The 27460-nt window shown below is 32.6% G+C and overlaps 1 protein-coding gene across 3 annotated transcripts in view; it reads right to left on the reverse strand.

The window, feature by feature from the left end:
* LOC129976202 (latent-transforming growth factor beta-binding protein 3-like) overlaps nucleotides 1-27460 on the reverse strand; it is a 64664-nt gene that overhangs the window by 25441 nt on the left and 11763 nt on the right. For all 3 annotated transcript variants that reach the window (XM_056089652.1, XM_056089653.1, XM_056089651.1), the window contains 7 exons: nucleotides 27093-27197; nucleotides 24223-24348; nucleotides 22469-22597; nucleotides 19519-19662; nucleotides 8190-8318; nucleotides 4181-4305; nucleotides 2573-2622 (listed from right to left, as the gene is read on the reverse strand). In XM_056089652.1, coding sequence (XP_055945627.1) covers nucleotides 2573-2622; nucleotides 4181-4305; nucleotides 8190-8318; nucleotides 19519-19662; nucleotides 22469-22597; nucleotides 24223-24348; nucleotides 27093-27197 — 808 coding nt within the window. The remainder of the gene's footprint in view (nucleotides 1-2572; nucleotides 2623-4180; nucleotides 4306-8189; nucleotides 8319-19518; nucleotides 19663-22468; nucleotides 22598-24222; nucleotides 24349-27092; nucleotides 27198-27460) is intronic.

Genomic DNA, 27460 nt, shown 5'->3' on the forward strand with positions numbered 1-27460 from the left:
ATTAATGAATTCATCGCTTAATGATGATAATGTGTTCATTTACCATTCTATAAATTTTGAAGTGTAGTAGTAACGCAACATGGCGGCATGCGGAGGTTCCTTCAATGCTGGAGATAATACCTGAAACATTTAATATTTTCTTCTTTCAATGATGATACCGTGAAAGAATAGAGCAATTAGAATTAACATTCCTAAACATATTTTAATTTCCAAAATATTTTTTAAAAATTATTTTTATAGAAATATATTCCTCACTCGAAAAACCAACTGAGTATAATTATTTCTGCATGTTCAAATAAAATTCATGCTGACAAGGATTTTGGAAATAAGTATTTTCAATTAAAACAACGCCCCTCTCCAGCATCCATTTTTATTACTTTATAGTATGCTAAATATAGAGAAACTATTATAATCATACAAAAAATCGTAATTTTTTGACGAATCTCCACGTTTTAATATTTCCTGAGTTCGAAAAACACATGTTTTTTTGTTAATGTGATTGTGTATTTTATCATTTTGTCTATATGTGAACATGACAAATTCTTAAACATGAATATCAAACACTTTCAACCAAATGGATGAAATCTGGTATATAATCTTTATACAAAATTGCTAGATTTCAATCAAAATTTGAAGGAAGTATTTTCAGAGGAAATCTGCCCTAATAAGTTAATATGTTAATAACAAAATAAAGAAAACTATATAGATAAAATTAAATACACAAATTTAATATCTAAAGTATAAATACCTATCAAATCTGGAAAGAAATCCGTGAAAAGGTTGACCGCCTTTCGGTCTGTACCTAAACAAGCAGGCCATTTTAGCTTTAACTTAAAAAAATGCAATTTGATATGTGATCATTCGATTACAATTGTAGTTCTGTGTGGAATTTGGGTTTCAATCGGTCGGGAAGAACGCATCCAAAATATAAATTTGATTTTCGGATATTTGTATATTAACCACATTCAAAATATAATCACCAAAGTCCTAACTATAGAATAATCTCAGTAATAATCTTGATTCATGCATCAGATCTATATTTCTTTATGTTCTCAAATGGCAAGCAAGGTATTCGCAGTCATACCCGATGTCCAAAATTGTGTGAAGGATTAGAGGCATCATTTGCAAGAGAATACACAAGAAAAGTTTGAGAAAAACCAATCCACTAATTCAATTAATACATTAATTAGCACTAATATGCAAAATAAAATTATTAAACCGTTTACTTTGAAGTTTCTTAACCCCTTGCCTGCCGAGGGCAGTCTCCCTAAGTCAATGTGTTAACTGCCCCTGGCGTATATATACGTCTCGTAACTATATACATATATATGGGACTGGGCACGTCTAAGTGGCACTGGGGACCGAATCTCGCAAGTTATCCTCGGCAGGTAAGGGGATAATCCCTTTTTACTTTGAAGCCCATTTGTCATACAATAAAATTGAGTCAAAAAATGTACCTCTGAATGTGTGTGGAGGTGAACTAAAAAAGGAGTAACCAGGGAACGTTTAAGAAATCTACACCATGTCATCTACAATGCAGTTTCCTTCCACTTTTTGCACACTATCAAACTCTCCCACTGAAGGGCATCTCAAAAATGAGGATGAGATGCTTTGGTAAGGTGATTGGTTCTCTCCACAGTGATGTGTACATAAAAAGGTGGAGATTGGCTACCTTTCATCTATGACGAAGCGTACTTCCTTAGGGAAGGGTTTTTTCCGTGACCGATAAAGGCCCTTAGGACTCAACCACAAACCCCGATAGTGTTGCTGTCACGGCGATCCAGTTATTTAGTTTTATCCGTGTACCAATGGACAGGTCGGAGTTATCAATTAATAATACTTTGGGGGATTGAATTGAGTGAGGATAGAACCTGGGACATTATGGTTCGCAGTCCAGTAATATAACCAGGATACAAAAGCATATGCTCGTGTAACGTAGTTGTTAACTGGCTTATGTGCTATTCCCCACAGACTCTCCCTCCAGTGAGTCGGAGGTGAGACGAACGATATGGGTGTTGAGTGGTGATGTATTTAACTATTGTCTAATGGGCCTGTACCCAGTTGAGTAGTGCCAAGCGTTATGGCGAGCGTGTGGGGGTGAGTGGTTGCTGATGCTGCTGCGCCAAGTGAGTCTGGCGACTTTGGTTGAGGGTAGATAGCGCCACAACAGCTGTATGAAGGTTGAAGTTTCATCGTCCGAGGTCACCAATTTGGCCGTTTGGTATGCGCGGGGATAGAACCTTGTGGTTCGCAGTCCAGTAACATAACCAGGATACAAAAGCATATGCTCGTGTAGCGTAGTTGTTAACTGGCTTATATGCTATTCACCATAATACACTGTCAAAATAACGTATCTTTAATAGTAACAAATGGCAATGTGTCCCCCAACTTAACTCCAGATAAACTAGAAAGTTCCAAAGAATATTGATGCCAATTCTGCATCTAACATTCTTTTCTTAACTTTCAGTCTAGAAACTGGAACATTCTTAAAAATGCTTTCATTTCGATCAAGACATGAAACTTTTCACGACAGTGCATAAAAAAATTAATATAGAAAGCTTAGAGAACTTACATGCATTTGAGTAGAGTAGAGTTCCTGTAACCATCAAAAATGGATTCCATCTGAAATATAATTATGTAATATTTATGTAAAGCTGATGTATTCTTACATAAAAGTTATTATACTGTATTATAGTATTCAATATTGACCTACGGGTCTTTGTTCATGATCATATTACATCGAAGGAGCAAAGTAGGTTTGATTCCCTTAAAATTTTACGTTAAGCCTTAAAAATGCTGATGTTAGTGTTTGAATATTAGTTCCTGACTATGGCATCTCACAAATATTCAAACTCACACTGTCCATCATCAATGTGCATAGTGTTAAAATTTATATATTAAAATTTTATTTGATTGAAATTAACTAGTTGATGCATATTGTCAATCATTGGTCTTCGAATCGCCAATGAATAAGACAGCTGCGAAGATTCATATGATTAAAAGAATAAACACAAGTTATGAGGGTTCGAAATAAAAGTAAAGTTACCCATTCCTTAATAAAAATGAAATCCATCCATCTTTAACTATTACAGCTGTCTCATAATGTTTATAGCAACAGCCATCTTGTTTTAAACACTGACATATTTGTTGACGATACAACAGACACTGGCGAATGAGTTTCAAGTCAATTGAATTTTCGACACACAAGATTTTGCAGTGTAAGAAACGATATATAATTTCAATAATGAACGTTAGTTTAATAAATCATTCAACATTTTTAATTACATATCTGAAACAAGATTTGTGGCAATGAAGCGTTAGAATTGGCGGCTTGTTGTCGCAAAATTTCAACTCTTTTCCCAAATATTCGGAATCTTTCTAGTTTAATTGTATATAAATGAATTGCTGCAATTACCGATGAGAGAAATGTTTAGATTATAACATTAAGAGAGCGATTTTTGTGTATATATAAATTTATTCCGTGCATCTTTGAAATGGTTCTAATGATTTGGATTAAATTTTATATTTAGATAAGGTTTTGCTTTTTAAGTTTATCTATATAGGTTCCCTTCCTGAAAAAATGTCCGCGATTTTACACACAAAAAAACATTTTTTTATATCTAAATATTGACATGAGGCTATACATTACCAGAATAAGTGTGTCAGAGATGGAGTAGTGGTTAGGGCTTTGAACCCTCATACATTTTTCTCAAGCACGAACCCACGTTTGCTATTTAATTAGGTTTCGCTTATCACTTTAAAGAGCCATAAGATACGATTTTTTGGACAAAAATAAATGCCGAGAGAAGTTTGGTTTCCCAGGTACAGTGTTTACATTGAGTAAGTCTATGTTTTAGAGTATTCTTTGTACCTTGAGTAACCTATACTGAGGAAGTCGGTGTTTTTAACTGCAACGAAAGCGCTGAATTTGGCCGTGAATTTGAGCCCATATATTATATAGCGTCTTGAATTTTCCCCGAGCTCTGTGAATAAGCTATTGTACTACTGTTGTATTCTGTTGAAGACAGGATTGTTTTGCTTTATTAACTTTAAATAATTATAAATAATTACGGTAAGTAAATTTTAGTTCGTGTCGTCTTAATTAAAGCCCATTTAATCCACTAACGGTTGAATTGTAACAATATAAATGCATTAATGTAATGATGCTCTTTTAACTTACAGCTAAGTCGAACTCCTTATGGAGTTTGCCATAGTTGGGTATCTCTCCAAGCACATCAAATCCCTTTTCAGTATTTCCATGCCATGTTTTGGGAGTCCTGAAGTCACCAATGTAGGAATAGCGGGCTGAAATATTTCATTTAAAATTATGATTAAAAAAATTAGCAGAAAGTAAGAGAAATAAAAAGATTAGAAAAAAGAAAGAAGGCAATTTTAAATTCCAAAAATAAGAATATTGATAAAGTTTGAGAAATAAAATAATATCATAAATGGGAATTTGAAGACATATAAATACGAGGTAAACATTCTTACAATTCAGACGGTAAGCTAAATTCGCCATTTAGAATTTAGCTAAAAAGAAGTTTGCTTAATATTATTCATCAACTGAAAATTAATATTATTAATCAATAGAAATTAAAGAATAAGCTTAAGTCAAGATCAGATATGAAAAAGTTACAACCACCATTCAGAACAAGCTAAATACACAAATACAGAAGTCTTAGATTATCATTTATATATATCATCATTTTATATTATTATTCATAAATACCATTATATCATAGATTATTATTCATAAATTTCAAGATAATCTAAAACATAACCTGATAGGTTATGGCCCCGACCTCCTAACCCAAGTTTAGTTTACAATTTCAATTTCCTGACAAATCGGATGTATTTTTGAGCATTCCTAAATTATGGAAAATTAAATTCGAGATACAACTTCTACCATGTGAGATTGATTCTTGCTTTTCCTGATGGAAAACATGTCTGCAAGTCATGTATCCTAAATCTTACTAGCCCGCGGTCGCCTGGTAGTAAGGTCTCGGATTCAGAACCGGAAGGTTTCAGGTTCAAGACCCAATTCCATCTGAAAAACCGTCGTGTAAGCGAGTCTGATGTATGTTAAATCCTTCGGGGTCAAACTCCTCCCGCTGGTATGGAGAGGGAAGTGCCAGCTCAGGTGTTGTCCTTGTCATCTGACCGCAGTTCAAAATTACGAGGGCCATCCCAAAATAGCCCTAGTGTTGCTTTAAAACGGGATGTTAATAAACTAGACCTAATTCTAACTAATGTTTTAATGTATTACAAAACATACGATGTTAATTTTACTATGACAATGCATTTTTTCTGTAAATTGCTTCACATAAAATTATCTTTCACAAAAATCAAGACAAACAGCTGAAATCTAAAAATTATCATACTACAGTGTATCAGATTAGAGTTTTTATTCTTTATTAAGAAATGTTTTATAATCCTCAATTAATTGATAATTTATTTTGTTATTGTTGTTTTTAACTGAAGGAAGTGTGGATAAAATTATAGAAATTTTTACACCATTGCTCAATGTTTTTCTTTGTCATAGCTATCTTATCAGATTTAAAATATTGAATTCATTCTTTTATTATTATTATAGGACCATATAGATTCTTCCAAATATTGAAGCTTAGATTTCTCACAAGTATTTTAAAATGGTGAAGTGCGATTCCATTTTAAAATATTAAAAATCGATTACAACGGCGCTTAAAATTCTTATTCATTTGGAACATTTCTATAAGCCTCTCTTCAAGTATTTATAATTATTTTTATTTCCTCTCTGTTTTTAAATTTAAAAATTTCTACGCAGTAGTGCACTTATAATAGGATTTATTTCAACAATTTATTTTTAAAAGAAGTATTTTCATTTATATTTCCTTTCTGAATCTGATACATGTCCAAAATAGTTTAAAAGTAATAAAATTAAGTACCGAACCTTATTATTTTTTTCAAAAGGTGCTAAATTAACAGTACCGTTCAATAAATTAAGTAAACAATAGCTATTCCACTTGGATCCTAAATGCTATGTTCTAAAATTGGGTCATCTAAGGAATATTTGTCTTTCTGTTACAAATAAAGTCTCTTGGTTTTTTTAGTCGAAATAAATCTTTTCACTTCATTTCTGTTACATGCATTGTATTTATTTTTAGCTGTTGATCATTACTCAAAATATTAACTCCTAAAAGTAAGATTTAATAATGAAAAATTGTACACGAATAACCATTTAATTTTTATCATAAATAGTTCATTTTATAATTCCTACATATTGGTAAGTAAAATTATATTATTGATACGGATATAACTGTGATTCGTAAGTTCATATTTCATGACTTCAGATTAACACAGGCTTAACCTGGGCATCCGTAATTTTTTTTTATTTCATACGCATCTAATTCCTTCCAAATTCATTCTTCTGATGATGTGTTCAGTTCCAGAGCATTCACTAAAATCAATTAGTCGCTAAACGTGTTTTCTTCTTGGTAATATGTCACTATTATTAGTTTCAGGTAATTAGTAGCAGGTATTGTTACGAATCCTTGATGCGGCTTCCCAGCATAGTGGGTTCCGTAGGAGATCCCAGAGCTTGGCGACAAACTTGGCGACCATTTGGCGAGTTAGCGACGAATTTGGCTACTTTGGCTCCAAAATAGGTTATACCCGAAATATCGAGAATTTTCCCGATCCGTCCAGTAGGAACGGAAATACGCCTCGGACGTTCCTGATTGGTTAAGAGGCTTCTAGCCCCGCCTCCTGAGACCTATAAAAGGAAGCAGTCCTGCCGCTGCCGGGTCGTCGTGAACCAGACGGTAAATTGAGTCGTGGACCAGTGGAGTCGAAGAGTAGTCGGAAGCGACGACCAAGAACTCGTCTTCCAGGGACTAGCGGATCAGCGACGGAGTAGAGCTGCTGTGTATACTGTTGTATACTGCACGTCTCGGCTGAAGATAATCGTCTTCTGTGATGTATATAGTTGTCGTCTTTGTGCTGTCCTGTGTGTCTTCGTGTAACTAAACGTCGTTGTTTTATTTTCTACTGCCGCCTGCTGATTGAGCGTTCTCCAAACCATATAACTCCCACTATCCAAACGAACCCAGTATGCTTAATTCTTTGAATAATTCTGGATATCTCCAATCCCCTTGATCTTCATATTGTGCACTACTCTTATTCGTCACGGTGTTTATTTCACAGCATGATTTTCCCTCAGTAAGACAGATGCTTATGCTAAATATTTATAAGAATGAGATCCAATGACTAACAACAATTTGGCCGAAACTTCTACCAGGACAATCTGATAATATGTGATATGTAATAAACAATATGTGATAGTGATATATGATATCAACATAAGTAATAAAAATGCTGTCAGATTCAATATGCTAGAAATTTTAAATTGAATTTATGATCATATTCAACAGTAACTTTAGTCGCATTACGAGTATAACTCGTCATTATGCTATAAGGTTTGTTCAAATGAAAAGATACGAAACGACACTGTGGGTATAAATGAAGACTTTACTCAAAGTATACACCATAGGCCTGAACACAACGATCCTATTGATTAATGATTCGAAAGATTCCTTGTTCTCAGAATTCCTGTGGCCGTGACGAGACCCAGTCCTTCACAGGGTCCTTGATTTCGCCGTCCGAGTTGAAGCGCTACCCTTTAAGATGTTTTTCCAAGGAACCAAACACATGAAAATCGCAGGGTTACATATGCGAGCTGTAGGGCAGATGGGCCAGCTGCTTCCATTTGAAATTGGCGAGTTCCCTGTGTGTGACACTGGAGAACCACACCCTCCGTGAGTAGCCCCGGTCTTTTGTTCTTGATGGACCTGCGTAGTTTTCGGAATGCCTCACAGTACACATCGGAGTTAATGAATCTTCTGTGCTCGAGGAATTCAACAAGTAGCGGACCTTGGACGGTGAAATCAAGGATACTGTGAAGGGCCGGATCTCATCACTGCCATAGGAATTCTGGTAACAAGGAATCCTTCGGCTCGTTAATCAATGGATCGTTGTGCTCAGGCCTATGGTATATTCTTTGAATAAAGTGTTTACTTATACCCACAGTATCGTTTCGTACCTTTTCATTTGAATACCCGTTGTATAACGCATGAAAAACCAACGATAAGCTACACTTAGAAGGGGTTAAGCAATTCAAGTGTCATATAATTTTAGTGTAATTATTATATTACCTATTTCGTGGCATGCTCCATCAAGTCCTTTCGCCAAAAGAGGTAGACAAGAACATGCTATGTCGTCTGCATACAATGCACAGGATGACTGCCTAACTGTGCAATAATCAGACAATTTTCGACATTTATCTGAAAAAAACAAATTGTTATGTCGATTTTTTATAAATCACGATGTCACGATTAAGGTATACGACTACTTTAAAAAGTCGATTTTTTGCGAAACTAGGATTTTTTTTATTTAATATTCTTAATGTTTGATCAGGTTTCTTTATAAAAGCCTTAGAATTTTGTTTCTAAGACTATTTTTGGGAAGTTACACTGATTTTTATATGTCATTTACATAAGTTTTAATGCAATTTTACATTTTTTCAAATATAGAATGTTTGAAATATAATTTATAGAAAATAGAAATATAGTTTCAATTTGTGCCATTTTTTCAAATATAGAATGTAATAGAAATTCCTTACGAATAACTTCATAAATTAAAATATAATGTGTATTTTTTGTTAAATATAATGTATAATTTTTCACCATATTTTGCAGCTTTTGAACTAAAGAATAAGTAATATATTATTACTTATTTTAATATTTATATTATTATTTAGAAACATTTTATAGTTGTTTTAAAGTTTCACAATGTGAAAAAAAATTGACAATTTTGTTTCATTCATCAGTCGAGCCCCGATACTTAAAGAAAGGATAGAAATAAGGCATTTTTTTTAGAACAGGGACTAGATAATATATTTCTTTTAACTATCTGTAAACATTTAAGTAAATAATTTTATAAATCTTTAAAAGATTTTTGCTTTATACCTCTTTTTATCCAAAAAAAAAATCCCTTTTTCTAATTTTTAAAAATCTTTTGGCATTTAACTGGTATATTTTGGTTTCATGTTGATTTGGTTTTATGTTTCTTCAATCATTTTTGTGCAAATATTCAAAGATAACTATTTTCGACCGTTTTTCAAAAAAAAAAATCTTCCCTGACGTAGTCGCGTACCTTAATAAGTAACAATACAAATAGCTTACATGCGAGCCAGAATAGAAACATATAATAATATTCTATAACATCTTCAATTTAATAAATAAGTCAGATATAAATTGATTGTCTATTGAAGTATTTGAACAAGTCAAGCTATGGATTCTTCTTGGTGATCAAAGCACTCTTTTTATTTTTGAAGTTCAGGCCATGTTATCTCGTTTAGTACGGATAAATTCTAATAAAATGGCTAAAATACACAAAAATTGGTCAAAAAGGTAATTCTTTTCTTTTCGTTTTCGCGAATTTTATGAATAATAGAATAAGTTCTAAGCAACATCGTCCAAATTGTAATGTATCCTTTTCGACCCCAGATTTAAAATATTAATAAAATTACTGTAATACTGCACATATTGTTGTAAATGTACATTTCTGCTGTAAATCACATTGTAAAATTTTATAATTTTTTTTCTTTCAGCTTGCAAATATTTCGCCTTGATTTTGGAATAGCCCTTTTATGTTCACCCTTTTAGATTTACAACTCTGATATTTGTATTCCTATTGTAAATGCGTTCTTTTAATCTTTTGATCGAAAATAACTTTTATAGCTTGATTCGATTATATGTATTGTATTTAATTTTCAGGAACTGTTAGTGTATGATGAATTTGTAGATCGCATAAAATACAACATGTGTACGAGAATTAAAACTGTCAATCGGGGGCCTTACTTTTCTCCTGTTATGGATGTGTCATTAAAAAAATGTTGCCAGATCACCCAAAATAAAATTTCTCTTACATCAAATAGAAAAATTGTTTGGAATTTGTTCATTGACCCGGAAGAATCGTTTGGCCAATCATGGAACATGGTATAAAACTGGTGGTATAAAACCCATTACATCTATAATTGGCACTGACTTATCCAAATGTCGAATATCAAAGCAAAGCCATATTATGCCCACGTAGTGAGTGAGCATGATTTAGAGCATCAGATAGCCTCTTGTTGTTGTTGCTGCTGCTTATGGTATAATAATGAAATAAGCCACACAATAATGGCACAATAACTTCGTCAACAATTTTAAGCCTAGTTTTAGCGTCTTTTCCTTCAGTAATTCCTTCTAGGGCAATAATGGGTCTTACCTACTCATGAGTCACAGCCTTTTTCACAGTGCAGACTTCATTCATGCATTTCATTTACTCACTCACAGATCGTAATTTAGACCTGAACCAGAGAACGCTCACCTCTGATCCAAAACCCCCAGTTGTATTGTCTCGACTTGGAAGACTTTGGAACTGCGACAGATTTATACGTGCACCAGTCATCATGAACATCTTCGGCCGGCGGTGTTTGAACTTGCAACCCAAGGGATACGAATCCAATGCCTGCCAACCAGACTAATCCGGCACTGATAGTCTCTTGGCTGCCTTGAATCATCTGAATAAAAATCGTATCGAACATCTAGTGGCTATGGCAAGGCTCTCACTATTAAACGTCGTAATGTTTTCATACTGATAGATATATTTTAGAATATTTGAGATATCATGCCTACATTGATACATCAGAAATTCGTGGTGCCCATATTGGTACTGAATTAATCTGTTGTGTGAGTAAAATGATGACCAAAAAAAAATTTTTTTTTTTGATTAGTGGTGGTGGTCATATTTTAACTCTTTAGTATTCTGGCCAAATAAAAGTTATTTTAATGATAATAATGTCCAGTGATATCAACTTGGATTTTTACGTTTGGTAACAGTCAAGTTTCAACAGTTCAGTAACAATAACAAACTTCAGTTGTGAAGGACTTAAACGTTTTAAAATATTCGACTATGTATGTTCGGAGGGTATTTTCCAAAACAAAACAAAATATTTTACTGTTTATATTATAGTAATTTATTACATAAGGATAAAATTATGAATAAAAATGAAATTTTTCAAATATACATGTAGCTTTTGAAAAAAGCATATTTTGATGAAATTTTTAGCATTTACAAAAAAACTAGGATTTTTATATAGGAAAAAAAAATGTTAGATTTTTATTTTACCTTAGGGTGTAACTATTATCTAAGAATTACATTCAAAAAAAGTTTTGTGAAATTATCTATATGAAATTATCTATGAAATTTTTTAATTTTTTCAACAATATTTACATTAAGTAGTCATAAATAGACTTCTTGAGCATTCAACATCAAATTCCTCGTTCGTTACATTCTACATAACATAACGAGCTCTAATTATAAATCTCATTGTGATATATTGATCATTTCTTGATATATGTGTACAGTAGAATTATGAAAAAACTCGTTCTTCAGAAAAGGCATTTAAAGTTCTTAAATGCTTATAAATAAGCATCACTTACATGTCGATAGTTTGCTATAACTTGGTTTCTAATTGATGTTCAAACAAATGACGATATCACTGGGAACAGAAATGTACCTACTTTTTGAAACTGCAAAAAAAAAAAAAAATTGTGAATTCTTATTCAAATTTGTTTTCAACTTTATCAGATACCTTTCGACGCTACGGAATTCAAAACTGTTACTACTTTTACAAAATTGGTGTTTATTTGTAGAATAATGCATATTCTTAACATATTGTTACAAATCTGTAATTTTGCTAACCGGCATGAATAGTGTCATCCTGGAAAAACCGTTAAAACCTTTGTAAGATCTGTCCTGTGCGTCAATGACCTGTGAGCTTGGCGGCCATTTGGCGACTTGGCGCCGAATTTGGTGAGTTTGGCGACTAAATGGATCATACTGGAAAGTTCGAGAAGTTTCACGATCCATCCAGTAGGAACCGAGACACACCGAGGTACGCCCTAATTGGTCTGAAGATTCTAGCCCCGTCTCCCGGAAGTATAAAAGAACGGGCACTCTGAAGCTGCAGGGAAATTCTTGCGTCCAGTATTAACTTATGCCTGCCCTGTGTGGGGATATGCTGCCAAGACTAATCTTAGACTTATTGAACGCCAGCAAAATAACTTAATTAGAAATTTCTGCAATAGGAAATACTACATGCCCAATACAAATATGTACTTATGCCTAGACTATCCCCCTCTTAGAAAATTCATTAAAAATCTAGCCACTAACTTCTTTAAAAACATGGATAAGAATGAAAATGAAGCAATAGCTAAAATCCCTAAATATAAACCATCTACAAACTCTAGAAGACCCCGTAATATACTACTTTAATTTATCTCAGCCCTTTAGTTTTTCTTCCTAACTTTTATTTTTTCAAACTCAAATTAAACAGTATCTCAATAGCCAATTCTAGCTCACAAGCAGTAAAAACTTACTAAGCCCAACGGCAGCATACCCCCCCCCCCCCCGACCCTCACCCTAATATCAGACAATCGCAATGAGTCCTGACACTTGTCATCTCCAAATTTCGTCGAAGACGGCCACGGCAAAGTATAGACAGCAAAGCACTGTGAAGTCTCTCCTTACCGGGGATAAGCCCCTGCCGGGGCTAGGCGCCCCGTCAACCCAACCATCAAGCTGCAGGGAAATTGAGTGGATCGTCAGAAATTGTGTGTGAGAGGAGTTGGAGTCGCCGACAAGTAAAGAAACTGAAGGATTAGACAGCAAGCAAGCTGCTGAATTATAGCGATTAAATGCGTTACGTTATTATGATTAATCGACGGTATTTTGTTGTAGAAAAATTTTTGTAACAGTATACACACATTCCAATCGTAGCCACTAATGTATGTCACTGAAATCAATTTGTATATTTTTTTTGTCTACCCATTCTGTTCATTTTATTGCTTTTATTTTTGTCTTGCGAATGTGAACGGAGATGACCTGATGTAGAATCAGGAAAACACCCAATTCACACAATGATCAGTTTTCCCATTTTAGTCAGATATGACAAAAAATATATAAATTCTGAATTTAATAGTAAAGGTTAACCTGACATTTGAACTAAACTTGTCAAAATCACAGCAGTTATCTGAAAGGTAATTCAATGATTTGATACAACGGCTTAATCTGCCAACACAAAGAATTTTTTGGCATCTATATTAAACTGTCTAAAGCCTATTTTAACATAACAGTTTAAAATTTAAGGATCAAAATATGCTAAAATGGCTTGTAAAAGCTTGAATAAGTGAATATAAGTGATTTAGAATATAAGTGATATATTTGTATTGATCTAAACATGATCAACTTATTTGTACAACTAAGCAGATATTCGACGAATACCTATTTCCTGTGTTTGAGGGAACAAATAAGAATCACTGGAAAAAAGTGAGATGTCCTTTAAGAAAAATATTGGCAAACAAAATTGATTGATAAACATAAAATAATTCTCCCATCAAATTATTAAAAAATAATTCATTAAAAAATACAAAATTTTCCGCATTGATGATTTATATGGTCTTAGTTAATTAGAATTTTTTAGATAATCTAAAAGTAGAAAAGTTTTGGTGAATTATGTAAAGCGCGTTTAAAAGTTTTGAAAAATTGAATGTTAACTTGAATATGATTTTTCCATATAATCACTTAAACAACTTTCCAGAAAATTCGAGTTATTTTACTGAGGAATAAAAAGGCTAATTCAAAATTTTGAAGAAATGAAATCGGAACACACATTTAAAGGCAAATTTCAGCTGGAGATTCTAACATAAAATTTGATATTTGTATGTTTTTAATTCCCTGCGGTTTGCTTGGTGATTTTCAGATTACGCCAAGTCGCCAAGCTGTATTATACATAATGCAATCGTTTCGAGGATATTTCGCTTTATTTCGCGATAAAATCCGGAAACCATAAATATCTACAAATACACAATACTTCCGTTACACATAAAAGGAAATCATGTAAGATGTTCTTTTTCATGGTTTAATTGAACCAACTTATTTAGTTCCCATTCTATTGCATTTAATCCTACAGTATCGTGTATTTTTAGCTTCATTACTGTTGATCTGTTTTCATTTGTTAGATTTTATTTAGTTATTTCCTTCATTAATATTGCTTTAAATTTTGTTCTTTTATTTATAATTGACATGAGTTTATCTCATACATATAACGATTTACATATCGATTATTTGTAATATATTAATAAGACATTGATTTGATTTTATTATTTATCGATATTCTAGAGAGTTTCAATACGATTTGTATCTGCGAACAAATTAATAATTACATTTTATTTTTTCCGACTTGCGACTTATTTACGATCGCCAAAGATGTATTATTTTGGAGAGATTTCTCAGGTGACACGGAGTTTAACCCCCTTCTTCGCCAAGTTGCGATAACGCGCCAAAGCTGGCAACCTCCAGACTGGTAAACCTATTATCTTTCGCTTTATTATGCACTATGATTGAACATCTGCTCCCTCGCTTTTGAACATTTTGCAAAACACGGCGCAGTTGGCGAGTTGGCGATTTTTAGGAATTATACCAAGCAGGGGGTTAAACTCCGGTCTTACCGATTTCTCGCTAAATGTAATCATGATCATTTTTATTGCTTTCCTAAAAGCCATTTATTCCTATTTCTAGTAGCCATCACAGATGGCGGATATTTGGAGAGTTTTTTAGTACTTTTCCGTTTGCTGGGAGCAAGCGAAAAATCGCCAAATAATGCAGAATTCAGCCAAATTCGCGTTTTGTTCACAATTCGTTAGCCAAGCGCAAGCGAAAAATCGCCAAATAATGTAGAATTCCGCCAAATGTTTTACGCAAAATTCGCGTTTGGTTCACAATTAGCGACATTTGCGCCCGGCTAACGGAAAAGTACCGTTTTTCGACGAATAGCAAGAATTTGTTGACATGGAGACGTTGGCGAGAAATTGTACATTGAACTTAAATTGCATCATAAATTTTTGACTATGTTACAGCATTATAAGATATTAGTATATTGAAAACTATGGAATGCTTCAATATCCCCAGAATAGCCCTAAATATCTTAATAAATTAAAAATATAATGGAAATATGTGGACTGTATGTCTTTAATCATGAGTAATTGTTAATCTGTATAATAAAAGTTAATACATTTATATTCATAGAAACACATATTACATCGCATACATATGTTTTGGACGTTTATACTCTGACAACATTCCGCCATATTATGAGAAGTCATCATCAGAGGAATTTTGTTTTGTTTTTGGAAAATAGTGTAATTATGGCGAATTTTGAGAGAAACATGATAAATGAGCGATATTTTCAACAACCTTCAAAATCATGCCAATAGTCAAAAAACTCTTTAAATGTATGAATACTTTTGGAGTTGTAATAAAAATTGTCCTGATTACATTTGGCGAGAAATCGCCCACAAACAATTTAACTATGGCCACCGCACATGAATTTTAAATCTAACCGAAATAAAGAATATCTCATTACAAGCGGATAATTTTTATGAACGTTAATTTTACACACACACACTATATTATATTATATTATATTTATATATATATATATATATATTAAATATTGGTAAAAAGACAGAATCGCCCATTTACTTGGCGCGTTTTTCTATAATCTTGTGTACTTCAGCATGCCAACTCCAGGAGATAAAACATGAGAACGAGCCATGATGACGATTTTTAAAATCGCGCTATGTAATGACCGATTCTGTACTTTATCCCAAATATCAATAATGTAAGTTTGCCTAGTTTAAAACAAACATATTTCCCGTTTTCATTTTTCCAACTAATTGATTTCTAAATCCTTTTTATTTCATCGTGAAATTATTTGTTGCTGTATTTCGATTCAACTGATATTATCACATGCAATGAAATAATAAAATTTATTCTGCTGGAAATTTTAGTGGGCTTCGTAGAAATAAAACAAGTCTAATGTCATATTTCCAATTTATTATCATTTAATTTTATTATTACTGTCGTAATAAAATTATATCGCATTCTAAAAATAATACAAAAATTAATTTTACAATACGCTTCTTTCTTAATTGCTTTATATTAACACAATTACTTTCCTAAATAAAACTGTTTAATAGGATGGATGGATGGATATTGGATTTTTATGGCGCAAGAGCCAAAACTGGCTATGCTGCGCCAAAACAAGTGGTATGTGTATATTACCATATGATTGTTAAACGAAACATTTCCTCAGGGTTAAAATACAAACAACGTTTTACACATATAAAAAGAAAGCACAATAAGTTTAAAAGACAATGGTCTTAAAATTATGACTCCAATTATGGAAAAAATTCCAAGAAAATGTTTAAAATCCCAAAAGTTTTCATATAAAATGGAAAAAATTTATAGCTCTTAGAAATTCAAAGATACTCCTGTGAGGGTGTTCTCCCACCAATTCATGCATTTCCAATGTTAATGAATTAAAAAACCGCATAATAGGTTTATTTAATAGGTTTTCATGTTATGTTACACTAGGCCAGTTATAAGACGGCCAGTAGGCAGCGCATGCCTGAAAAGGCTGAAAAATGGTGTTCGGTCGATCACAAGTAATTGTCCCGACAGGACAACAGCATGCAGCTGTATTGTATATATGTCTTACTGTGCATCCGTTTGTAGAATTTGGCGGGTCTTTTTTTTTTTTTTTTGTCGTGAAAAAATGTATTACTTATCTTGGATTAATTCCAAAATTTTGTGCTCTTTGTTCTTCCTGATGCGAGGTTGTGTGTGTGTGTGTGTGTGTGTGTGTGTGTGTGTGTGTGTGTGTGTGTGTGTGTGTGTGTGTGTGTGTGTGTGTGTGTGTGTGTGTGTGTGTGTGTGTGTGTGTGTGTGTGTGTGTGTGTGTGTGTGTGTGTGTGTATATTCATTTTATTTGTCTTTTTTTTTCCCCTTTTTCTATAGTTTTACAAATTCAGATGTGTTGACTTTTTTTTTATTTTACTATGTTTCTTTGTGTAAATATCCATCATTTCAATACAATACGCAGTGAAAACGAAAAATTCAGGGAAGCCAAAACGACAATTTATAGCTAAGCATGGAATGCCTGAATCTGTCTTATGAAATTGCGGCAAACATAAATCAGTCCCTTTCTGCGCATTGCCTGTCTACTGGCCATGTTATAAATGGCCGAGGGTAAACCCGGCATTAGTTTTTTTTATATGAAAATGTTTTAATGTCTACAATTACCTTATATTTGATGTCACGTGCATATCAAATATAATGTGTATCACAAAATCACTTTTAAAGTATTTTGTACTTTGTTATAATCGTGATGGATACCAAATTCACTAGCGAAAATTAAATGTATGGTATATATATGAAAGACTCGAAGAAAAATATGCCTTCGGTTAAAGAAAGAAAAAAAGGGTCCATGGCTTTCGACAATGGGAGAACTAAGAAAAAACAGGAAATTTCCGAAACTATTGACAGAAAGGAACAAAAATCCAGAAAAGTGACGCCTAAAAATGAAAATACCACTTTGGAAATAGAAGGGAGTAAAGTTGAAGTTATCGAAGAACAAACAGCAACAATTTCTAATGAAACGGATGAAAAAATATGTATGGTTGAAAAAAATGGTGTAATTACGGATTCAAATGATGCTCATAACAAACAAAATGAAGAAATTATTCAAACACCATTAGAAATCGTTGAAAATCAGGATATTAAAGTTAGTAAAATTTGCAATGAAACTGTGTTTGTTCATCCAACGTCTATTAAAAGAAAAGAGATTATTGCTGAGGAAATGAAAGATATTGGCGAAAAACGACCACCAAAAAGATGTGCAAGTAGACTTGAGATTAAATCAAAAGTCAAAGTTCAAAAAACACCAAAATCTCTCCCAATAAACAAAAAACAGAAGGGTAGTGTGAAGACAAAGCATCTGGTTCCAAAACGGAAAAAGTAATTTTTCGTTATAAATTTTAGAAGAAAAAATATTCAATATTTATTTGTTATTCGATAATTGTAGTTCTGAAAATTTTTTGTTTTCAATAAAGAAATAATTTAATGAAATTAGATTTGTTATTACAATGGAGAACTCAGTATTGTCGCCAAATGTGAAGTTTTTTTCCCACAAACGTTACTTCGCCACATCCACCATTTGAGTCAAGATTAAGTTTCACGGTTTATAGAATATTAACTTTCAGCTTAAATCTTTTTACCTAAATAAAGTTAAATTGTTTCGAAATTTGTGGCAGTGGAATCAATTTTAATGTGCCCCGTCAGTTCACCAAGGATGCTAAGCATGCCGACAATATTTCTTATGGTGATATCCTCCGGTTTTCCCTATGCTTAAGTTATGCACAGCAGAAGGTATTTGTAGGAATCTTCTTAAAAACATTATTCATGATTTTAAACATATTTGGGGGTTTTTTTTTCCATTCACCCTTTAATTTTATAGAGGATTCTATACACTTCTTGAAACTATCAACTTCAGACGTGATGATTCAGAAAAAAATTTTTATGGACACTGACAACAGTATCGGTTTTTTTTCTACCTGTTTATACATATGGCTCGAAATGTCGTAATCATGATGGCTAAGCAGTAGTTTTGCGAAATGCAACAATATGCGAAAGATTTCACCCATTCTATTCAGTCTTTACGTCCGAACCTTACGCAACATATCTAAGCCTTCTGAAAATTGTTACGTCATCCCCCCTTCTAAATTTATTATATATATTGATTTTAAAATTAGTATTGCAGCTCTTAAGAATGTATCATCGGAAAGTCATCCCTTAGTCTGCGCATATATAATTCCCACAAAAATAATTCCACGCAATTAAATTCTGTGGGATTCCTGGGCTTGTTAGTATTTGTAGAAAAGAAAAGCTAAGAAGGCGGCATAAAGCTCAAGCCTGATGAAAGAAAATTTTCTTCCATTACCCGATGCATTACAAGCAATAAAAAAATCCAAAATAAATTTTGGCAATCCATATTGGAAAAGCTATCTGCGAATAAATTATTTCAAATACAAGTCATCTATCAAAGGCTTCAAAAGTAAAACTCTAACCAGAAAGAAAGATGTCATAATCATGAGACTTCGATCAAACATCTTTTGCATAATGATCATGCACCACTTTGTAATAAATGCAATTGTGTTTTAACGGTTAAGTATATTCTGTGTGAATGCCAAGATTTTAATACTCAGCGACAAGTCATTTCGGTGCTACTGTTTTTAACTTAAATGGCATTTTAGGTAATAATCCTCATTCAAATATTTTTTTTCTTTCAAAAGATATTCAAGATTTACATCAGATTTTATTGTATCTTTTTTAAGAATACTTTAATTTTTAACACTAAAACCAGGTCTAACAAATGTTTGGCGCAAAATGACAAAATCTCGTCCTTGTGCCAAAAACCAAACCAAATTTTATGATACTGTAAACTAATACATGACATGCAATGTTTTTTTACTCGAAAAATGAATTTTTTTTACAAAAAAAAGTACTAATAATGATGCATTTTTTTTATGTACTTACGTATGCATGTACCAAAGTAGTCTTTCTCATAACCGTCCCTGCATTTACAATCATATCCATAGATCAAATCAAAATTGTCTTCGCACAAGCCGTTTCTCTCAAAACAATCTTCTTTGGCAAATGGTTCTTCACACATGCCCTTATCTGAAAGAAAATACATTCTAAAACCAGAATAATAAAATGTTTTTCTTTAAAATAGCCGCCCAGCAATTATTCGGTGACCTTAAGAATACTCCAAGATCACAGCTAGATCATCTAGAAATGTCTAGATTTTTTTTCGCCACCTTAACAATATATATCAATTATTCGGCGATTTGATCTCCAGAGCCAATATTATAAGGAAGTACCAAATGTTTTGGTCTTGCTTTTTTTTAAAAAAATAATCATGTTAATAAAAATATAAACATCCATACATTCTGATTTTGTTTTACACTCACCTTTATATTTTTGGGATGTCTTCCAAGTAAACATAATAGTTTATCTTTGGTATTTTATAAAAGCAGTAACTAAAATAATTGCAATGTGATTCAGTTTCTTTGTTATTAGAGTTTATAATAAGACTTTGACTTCCAGATTTTTGCTAAAACTTCATTTCCTACATTTTGTATCACTAATAAGAATTATGCTTTATATTTTGATCTTCAATATAATAATTATTTACTCTCTCTCTCTCTCTCTCTCTCTCTCTCTCTCTCTCTCTCTCTCTCTCTCTCAATTACATGCTGTATTAGTAATCTAGCAAATTTGTATTGTTTATTTTGTCTGGTTAATATTTTGCCGTTCGATTACAAAAAAAGATTTGTTATAGAATGGATCATTTAACATTAAGGTTTGTAAGCAATTATTCATTATGCATTGTATACAAATATTAAGGTCTATTTAAGATTAATGTCCGCGTGCTAAAGTTGAATTTTTGGGAGGGCGATTTTTTATCCCAAATGTAATCCTGAAAATGTTTATTGCAACCCTGAAAGTCATTTGTTACCATATCTTGCAATCACCGACCTTTTTTAACAAGCGTCTGGAAGTTTGGCACAATTTTGTTGTACCTAACGAGGAACTGGATACTAATCTTAAGTCTTAAATAATCCACATAACACCAAGCTATCTTGGCATTATATTTGGCAACGGCGTATAGGGATTTTAGCTAGATTTGTATTGATAAATGATATGCAGTCGGCAGGTTGTTAATTAATATCCTCCAACTCCAACTGCGTATGTTTGGCGCAGTACAGCCAAATATGGCTCTTGCGAATAAATCATACACAACAACAACAACCAAGTCCAACTGACGGGAAAATGACGGAAATAAGGTTGGAAAGTGTCATTTTCTCATTAATGCTTTATTAGGGAAGACAGAAAAATAAAAACAGATGAGCAAATAAGCTCCTTATCAAATCAAAAACTTTTGTGCTGGAAGTTTTTTGATAGCTAATATTGCTTATAAGTTAAAGGCACAAAGTTGGGATAAATACAGGATGATAATTAATTGTCATAAATATTTCTAAAGGTTCCATGATTTATGGAAATCTCTTGTATACTGGAGATAAATTGTCAAAAGGTTAAATTCTTTAAAATGAAGGGAGGTAAAATTTGGCAATTTCCGCCATTGGCGGGTGATTGATGCTAAGGTTGGCCAATGACGCTAGGTGGATGTTAAAATTCTCCAATGGCGCATAGCTGATGCTAAGGTTCGTCAATGGCATGCGGTTACCACGAAAGTGTCCGAATTTGCCTTTCAAACCTCAACTTTGATTATCTTTTCACTTTGTCATAACCAAAATACTCATAGAGAAATTTCAAAATCATCAGAAAATTGACCTTCGAGATTTTTATTTAATCTAATCATTTTAGACTTTTCAGATCAGAAAAACTTGTGTTTGAAATTATTTCTGTCTATTAATAGGGTAACTCAAAATTTATAGAGTTAGAGCGATGAGATATGCATATAATCCTACTACCAAATTTGGAGATTTCTATCAATATTTGGACGCAATCACTCGAAGAGAAAGTTGTCGAACACAGTTACTCAAAAATGCAAAAAGTTGAGTTAAATTTAGCATAAAAGTGAATCATCAAAATTCAAGACGCATATATAGTTTTGGACGAAATTTGTCGAAGGGAGCGCTATTTGCTTGTTCGTCTGTTCGCGCATATGTGAATGCATTAATTCACTAGTGCAAAGATTATGATAAATATAATTTACTATGCGGTCTTCCAAAATTAGATATTTCTAAAGTTTTGAGTCCAGTTGTTGGAAATGTAGGAGTTGAAAATGTATACTCAGTTTTCTTCATAATATTACGAAGTATGAAACATGCTATATCGCGTCACCAAACGGAATTCTGTACATTTAATACTTGCGGATTGGCGTGACTTTAGAGGGTTTGCCGATAAAGGTTGCGGTGGCCTAGTGATAATGTCTCAGCTTTGGAACCTGAGAGTTTCAGGTTCGAGATCCAATTTCCCCAAAGAAACGTCGTGTAAGCGGGTTTGGTGTATGTTAATCCATCGGGATCAAACCTCCTCCCGCTGGTGTGGCATGGAAGTTGGGAGAGAAGGATACAGCTTAGGCGTCGTCCTCGTTATCTGCCCGCGGTTCAAAATGACTTGGTTCCTTCCCAAAATAGTTCTAATGTTGCTTTAAAGCGGTACGTTAGTTTAACTAAAACTAAAAAAACTACAGAGAAGGATAAAAGGAGGGGAAAAAAGGACGCTTGCTTATTTTAACGAACTCAGTGTTTTATCGCCAAGCAACCGAGATATATGAAGATGGTTTCATTATATATGAGGAAGCTTGGCGATCTTGTCACAAACTGGGGCTGTTAAGCTGAAAAAATATCCAAAAAGAAACATAATAGATTGTCTAAGTGTAGGTTAAAGTCGAAGAAGAACACTCTGCTTAGTTTATTCCTATAGCCAAAAGCAAAGAATAATTAAAAACATTTACTTTCGCAGTGTACGCCATCTTTGGCATATTTGAATCTCCCTGCACATTCGCACTTGTAGCCATAAATATCATCAGTAATACATCCATCTGGGCATTCATCGCTTTTAATGTAGCCTGCTCTGCACTTATCTAAAGAAGAAATACAGAATATTAGTTCTCTTATTTATAATCTTTTGGAAAGAAAAACAAAAGGTACTTACGTATTATCGCAACCAGGTTGGCGCGATTTGTAAGTTTGAGTAAGAATTAGGGTCGCCAAATTTGGCGATTTATGCGAATTTTGGCCTGGTTGCGTTAATACGTAAGTACCAAACAAAAATTACAACTTTTTGAAAGCATGCACTTATTAGTGTAGAATTATAATTTCAAAACAATAAATGTAATAATGTAGTAATAACAATAAATGTAATTTTATGTAATAATAATAATTTTTTATAAAAAAATGAAGACGAGAAAAATCAAAGAAGTGTAAGACACTGATAGATAACTGGCTTCTCCAGTCATGCGACGGTAATATAAATGACTCTTTCATAACTTCGTTTCAAAATGGAAAAAAAAAAAATTAAGAACACCATTTTCTTTTTTGGGTATATCCTTAGTTGAATATTTCTACAAATTTACACAGACGTAGGTATAATAGACTCAGAAGGTTATTTTACGCCTTTTCAGCTCTTGAGTTTGCCAGAGCGGCAATCCCAATTAAAATGGAACAGAAGATCTCATTTTTCTCACTGGTGAAATCCATCTTAATCATGATACATATATAATAATCCGCTATCTATACCTAATAAGGAAATCAATCACATCTTTTATCAATCAGTCGCCATATTTGAAATAATTTTGTTAAATTTCCTTATATTGATTTCCTTTCATATTTCACTTTATCAGGGATTATTTTAGTTGTTTTTCTCTGTACGTATTCTTTATACTTTCTTAAAAACTAAATACCGAAGAAAAAAGTATTGCAATCGTCAAATAATTCAAACTTAAGATTTTGATTAATACAAATATATTTTTCCTCTGCCTCCGAAAAAGTACAATTTTTAATTATATCTATCTGTCTGTTTATCCATCCGTTCGTATGTCTGTCTGTCTCTGTGTGAATATACAATAACTTAAAATCGCATTGTGCAAGACGGATGAAATTTGATATGTGGTCTTTACATTAAATATATACATTTTCCATCAGAATATGAACGAAAAACATTGAGGAAGTCCTTCTGTCTGACTGTCCGAACATAAATTAGCACAAAAAACCATAAAACGTAGAAAGCTAGATGAATAAAATTTGGGATACATCTAATGTGTACATATGCATCAAATTCAAAATTAAATCTGTCATAATGTCAAAACACTATTGGTCTGTACATTCGCAACATTTAAGAGCAATCATTCAAAAACTCAAGGACTTCGATAAATGAAATTTAATATATTATCTTGTTCCTACAAGTGTAATTCTGTGTCAAATTCTGGTTTCATTCTGTTGGACAAAAGATTATCCAAAATACCCAGCCAGTGTTCTGGTACTTTGGTATTTACCGCGTACTAGTGACTAAATGATAAGTATCTCTTTCGATTAAACTCTTTCGTAACTGTAGTTCGCCAAAAGTGCACTGTTAACATTACATAGATTCATTTATTAATAAATATGAGAGAAAACTAGTTAATTTGTAACTTCGGATTCTGGTCTCAAATCACTCAGAATTGAGTATCATTTTTTCTACGTTTGTTTCTTCCTTTCCATGTTTCCTCACCTGTACAGGTTCCATTTGCAACGACATGAGAAATTCTAGGGCAAACACATTTTTCGACACCTCGTGATTTCATACAAACTCCTGGGTCACAATCCATGTCACATAGTTCAACTTCTCCTCCTGGCACTGAAAGGAAAATAAAACTGGTTACTTTAATTAAAATGAAAGAGTAACCGAGAAAATTTCTTAGATATCACATTGTTCCAAATTACGCTTCGTGCTCAATCAAGAGATATTTGACAAGGTACAACATCTTTACAAATAATAAAGGCTGTAACATTCCCCGTTTCCCAGTACTGATGAGGCATTTACAGCCAGCTTTGTCGTCGCTGTTACTTACTAAACTCCTCGAGATAGCCAGATGGTGGATCTTTTCACCTGGGTGGTCACGCATCTGTTCATTAGCGACTACAGTGAAAGACCACATGTGGAATTACTCGTTCAATAGGTATTGATAGTACCTTCAAAGAGAAAGGGGTGTTCAAACATCTGGATGTTTAGATGTTCCTCTTTGTGAAAGGACCTTCCCACGACCCACTGGCGCCTTCTGGGAGAGCATATGGCTGAACCCCGATTTTCCGAAAGAGAGCTCAGATTGTTTTTTTAGGAGGAGAGAAGAAAAGAATTGCAGGCGGACTGTTGGACTACACCCACGAGTTCGGAGTCTAAGAACTATCCCTGGAGTGGTCGTGTTGACTTGGTGGAGAATTGAGTGTCAAGATAAACCTTTGACTTCGACTGTTGTATCTCCTACTACAGGTGTAAATAAATATTTATTTAACCAAGATTATATACAAAAGAACAACTTGTTCTATAGGGCTGTAAAATAAAGAGTTGTCTGCAAATTCTGCTTCGTTATTTGATCAGTCTAGATCAAGACATTACATTGCGTATGCGTACGTACGTGCATGTGCGTGCTTGCTATCAAAAAATATTATCCACAGAATAAAAAACCGCTGTTTAAGGGTATTTATTAAATTTACTTTCAAGGTATATATGAACACAATAGATCATAGTTATAAATTTAAAATTCTTTTTAAATTATAAAAAGTTTTAATTTTAAAACTGTGAATTTATATCTAATATATTATCGAATAAGTCAACAGAGATATCTAAAACTAATAATCGATATTTTTTTCCATAACGCGAACCTAAACGCAAAATTCGTCTATGATGTATATCTATACTTATAATAAAGCTCAGTGTGTGTGTGTGTGTGTGTGTGTGTGTGTGTGTGTGTGTGTGTGTGTGTGTGTGTGTGTGTGTGTGTGTGTGTGTGTGTGTGTGTGTGTGTGTGTGTGTGTGTGTGTGTGTGTGTGTGTGTGTTGGCGCTCTACAGGCCAGACCATTCAACTTACAGTTACCAAATTTGGTACATGTATACCTTAGAGGTCGGGAATGTGCACCTGGGGTCCCCTTTTTTGAAATTTTAATTATTAATTAAAAACTAACTTTCCCGCCCAAAAAATCTTCCATTTTCCAAACCGCCAACTTTTTCTCCAAAATAATCTTCCATTTTCCCCACCGGAGTAAGGCTTCAGTTTTCTTTCTTGCAACAGTAATGAGGCTAGGGTTAACATTTTTCGGCGGATTATTTCAAACGATTCTGTTTATTTTCTTAATGTTTTATGCATTTAAAATTAAAAATTGTTAATTAATCCATGTTTCAGATTCATTCTGAAGTACTTTTGAATTAAAATAACACAGAATAAAGGAAATTAAAAATGTCTAATCTGCATAGCGTTACCCCAACTGGCGTAGAAAAATTCGCGCATTTGCGTTAGCATAACTGGCGAAGAAAATTCACGCATGTGTATTGTATTCTGATTGTTGTCATGACAACCATTCTCAACGGATGATTTAAATTATTTTTCGGTTAGTTGCATGCTTTTGCAAGTAAATTTTATTTATGTTAGTTATATATATTTTTGTATATGCTTATAGTTTTAAGTACATCGTTTTTTAAGTAGTTTTTTAAACCTGTTTTAGACCGATTATTTTAAACGATTCATTTTATTTTCTTAGTGTTTGATGCATTTAAAATGAAACATTGTTAATTAATCGATCTGTTCATGATGAATCTGAGAAAATTTTGTTGACAAATTCTTGAGAGATTACATAAATTAAGAAAGATATTCTTTAGTGCCCATAAAGTTTAAACGCTCTGTGACTCTTATCAGTAATCATATTATTAAAAAAATGCTTTGTTTCAGTAAAAAATATTATTATATTAATCGCAGATTAATCATTTACACTTTAATTTAAAGCATAAATTCTAGGAGGGGTAACAGAAAGTTAGAGAGATACATATCACGTTATGATTGAAGGCCTTTATAATATTATGAGTGAATTATATGACTATCAAAATTTGAAGTTTTAAAATATTTTGCTGAAGAATCTATTAAAGTTGGAATTGCATAAAATATTTAATTATTAAAATTTTAACGAACATTAAAATTGGCGAACCGGCTGGTCGCCAAAGGCGGCTAGTATAATAATAAATTATGTCAATAACATTATTTTTTCATTTAATTTATTTCTATATTTTTAAAAAATTAATCTACATTCCCATAAAGTAGTCTGAAAAATCAATGCTCATCTAACAATCAATTTTTGGTTGATATATCATATTTTAATTAATTAACTGTTTAATCATTATATAAATGATGTTATTTTTGTCGTCTAATTCATTTTTAAGTTACCAAAACAAATCAATCCATATTCCCATAAAAATTTCAGGTAAATCAATTATCATCGATTAATAACTTTGATTAAGACATATCGTTTTCTTAGCTGATTAAATTCATAAACTAATCATTGATTATGAGTTAATTGCATATACATAACTGATGATCAATTAATGAACGTACCACACTTCTCCCCTTCGTCGCCTATTTTAAAGCCTTGGAAACAGATACATTTACCATCTCTACAGTCTTGAGGACATCTTGATTCTCCAGGTGTACAGTAATCATCTAAATGAACAAAAAAAAATACTCAAAAAGATAATAAAAGCATTTGAATAAATTGGCAATTACTTAGTTTTGTTGATAAGCTTGTTAATTTTTGTTAATTAATTTTAATTAATGTTGTTAATTTAATTTTAATTAATTGATTTTTATTAATTTTAATTACTTAATTTCACTTTTAATTACTTACTTTTATTTAATTTTGTTAATTTTAATTAATTTACTTTGTTGATTAATTTTAATTTTTGATAATTTTAAAATAAAAAAAT

The sequence above is a fragment of the Argiope bruennichi genome, chromosome 7, assembly GCF_947563725.1.
Source record: "Argiope bruennichi chromosome 7, qqArgBrue1.1, whole genome shotgun sequence".
NCBI lineage: Eukaryota > Metazoa > Arthropoda > Arachnida > Araneae > Araneidae > Argiope > Argiope bruennichi.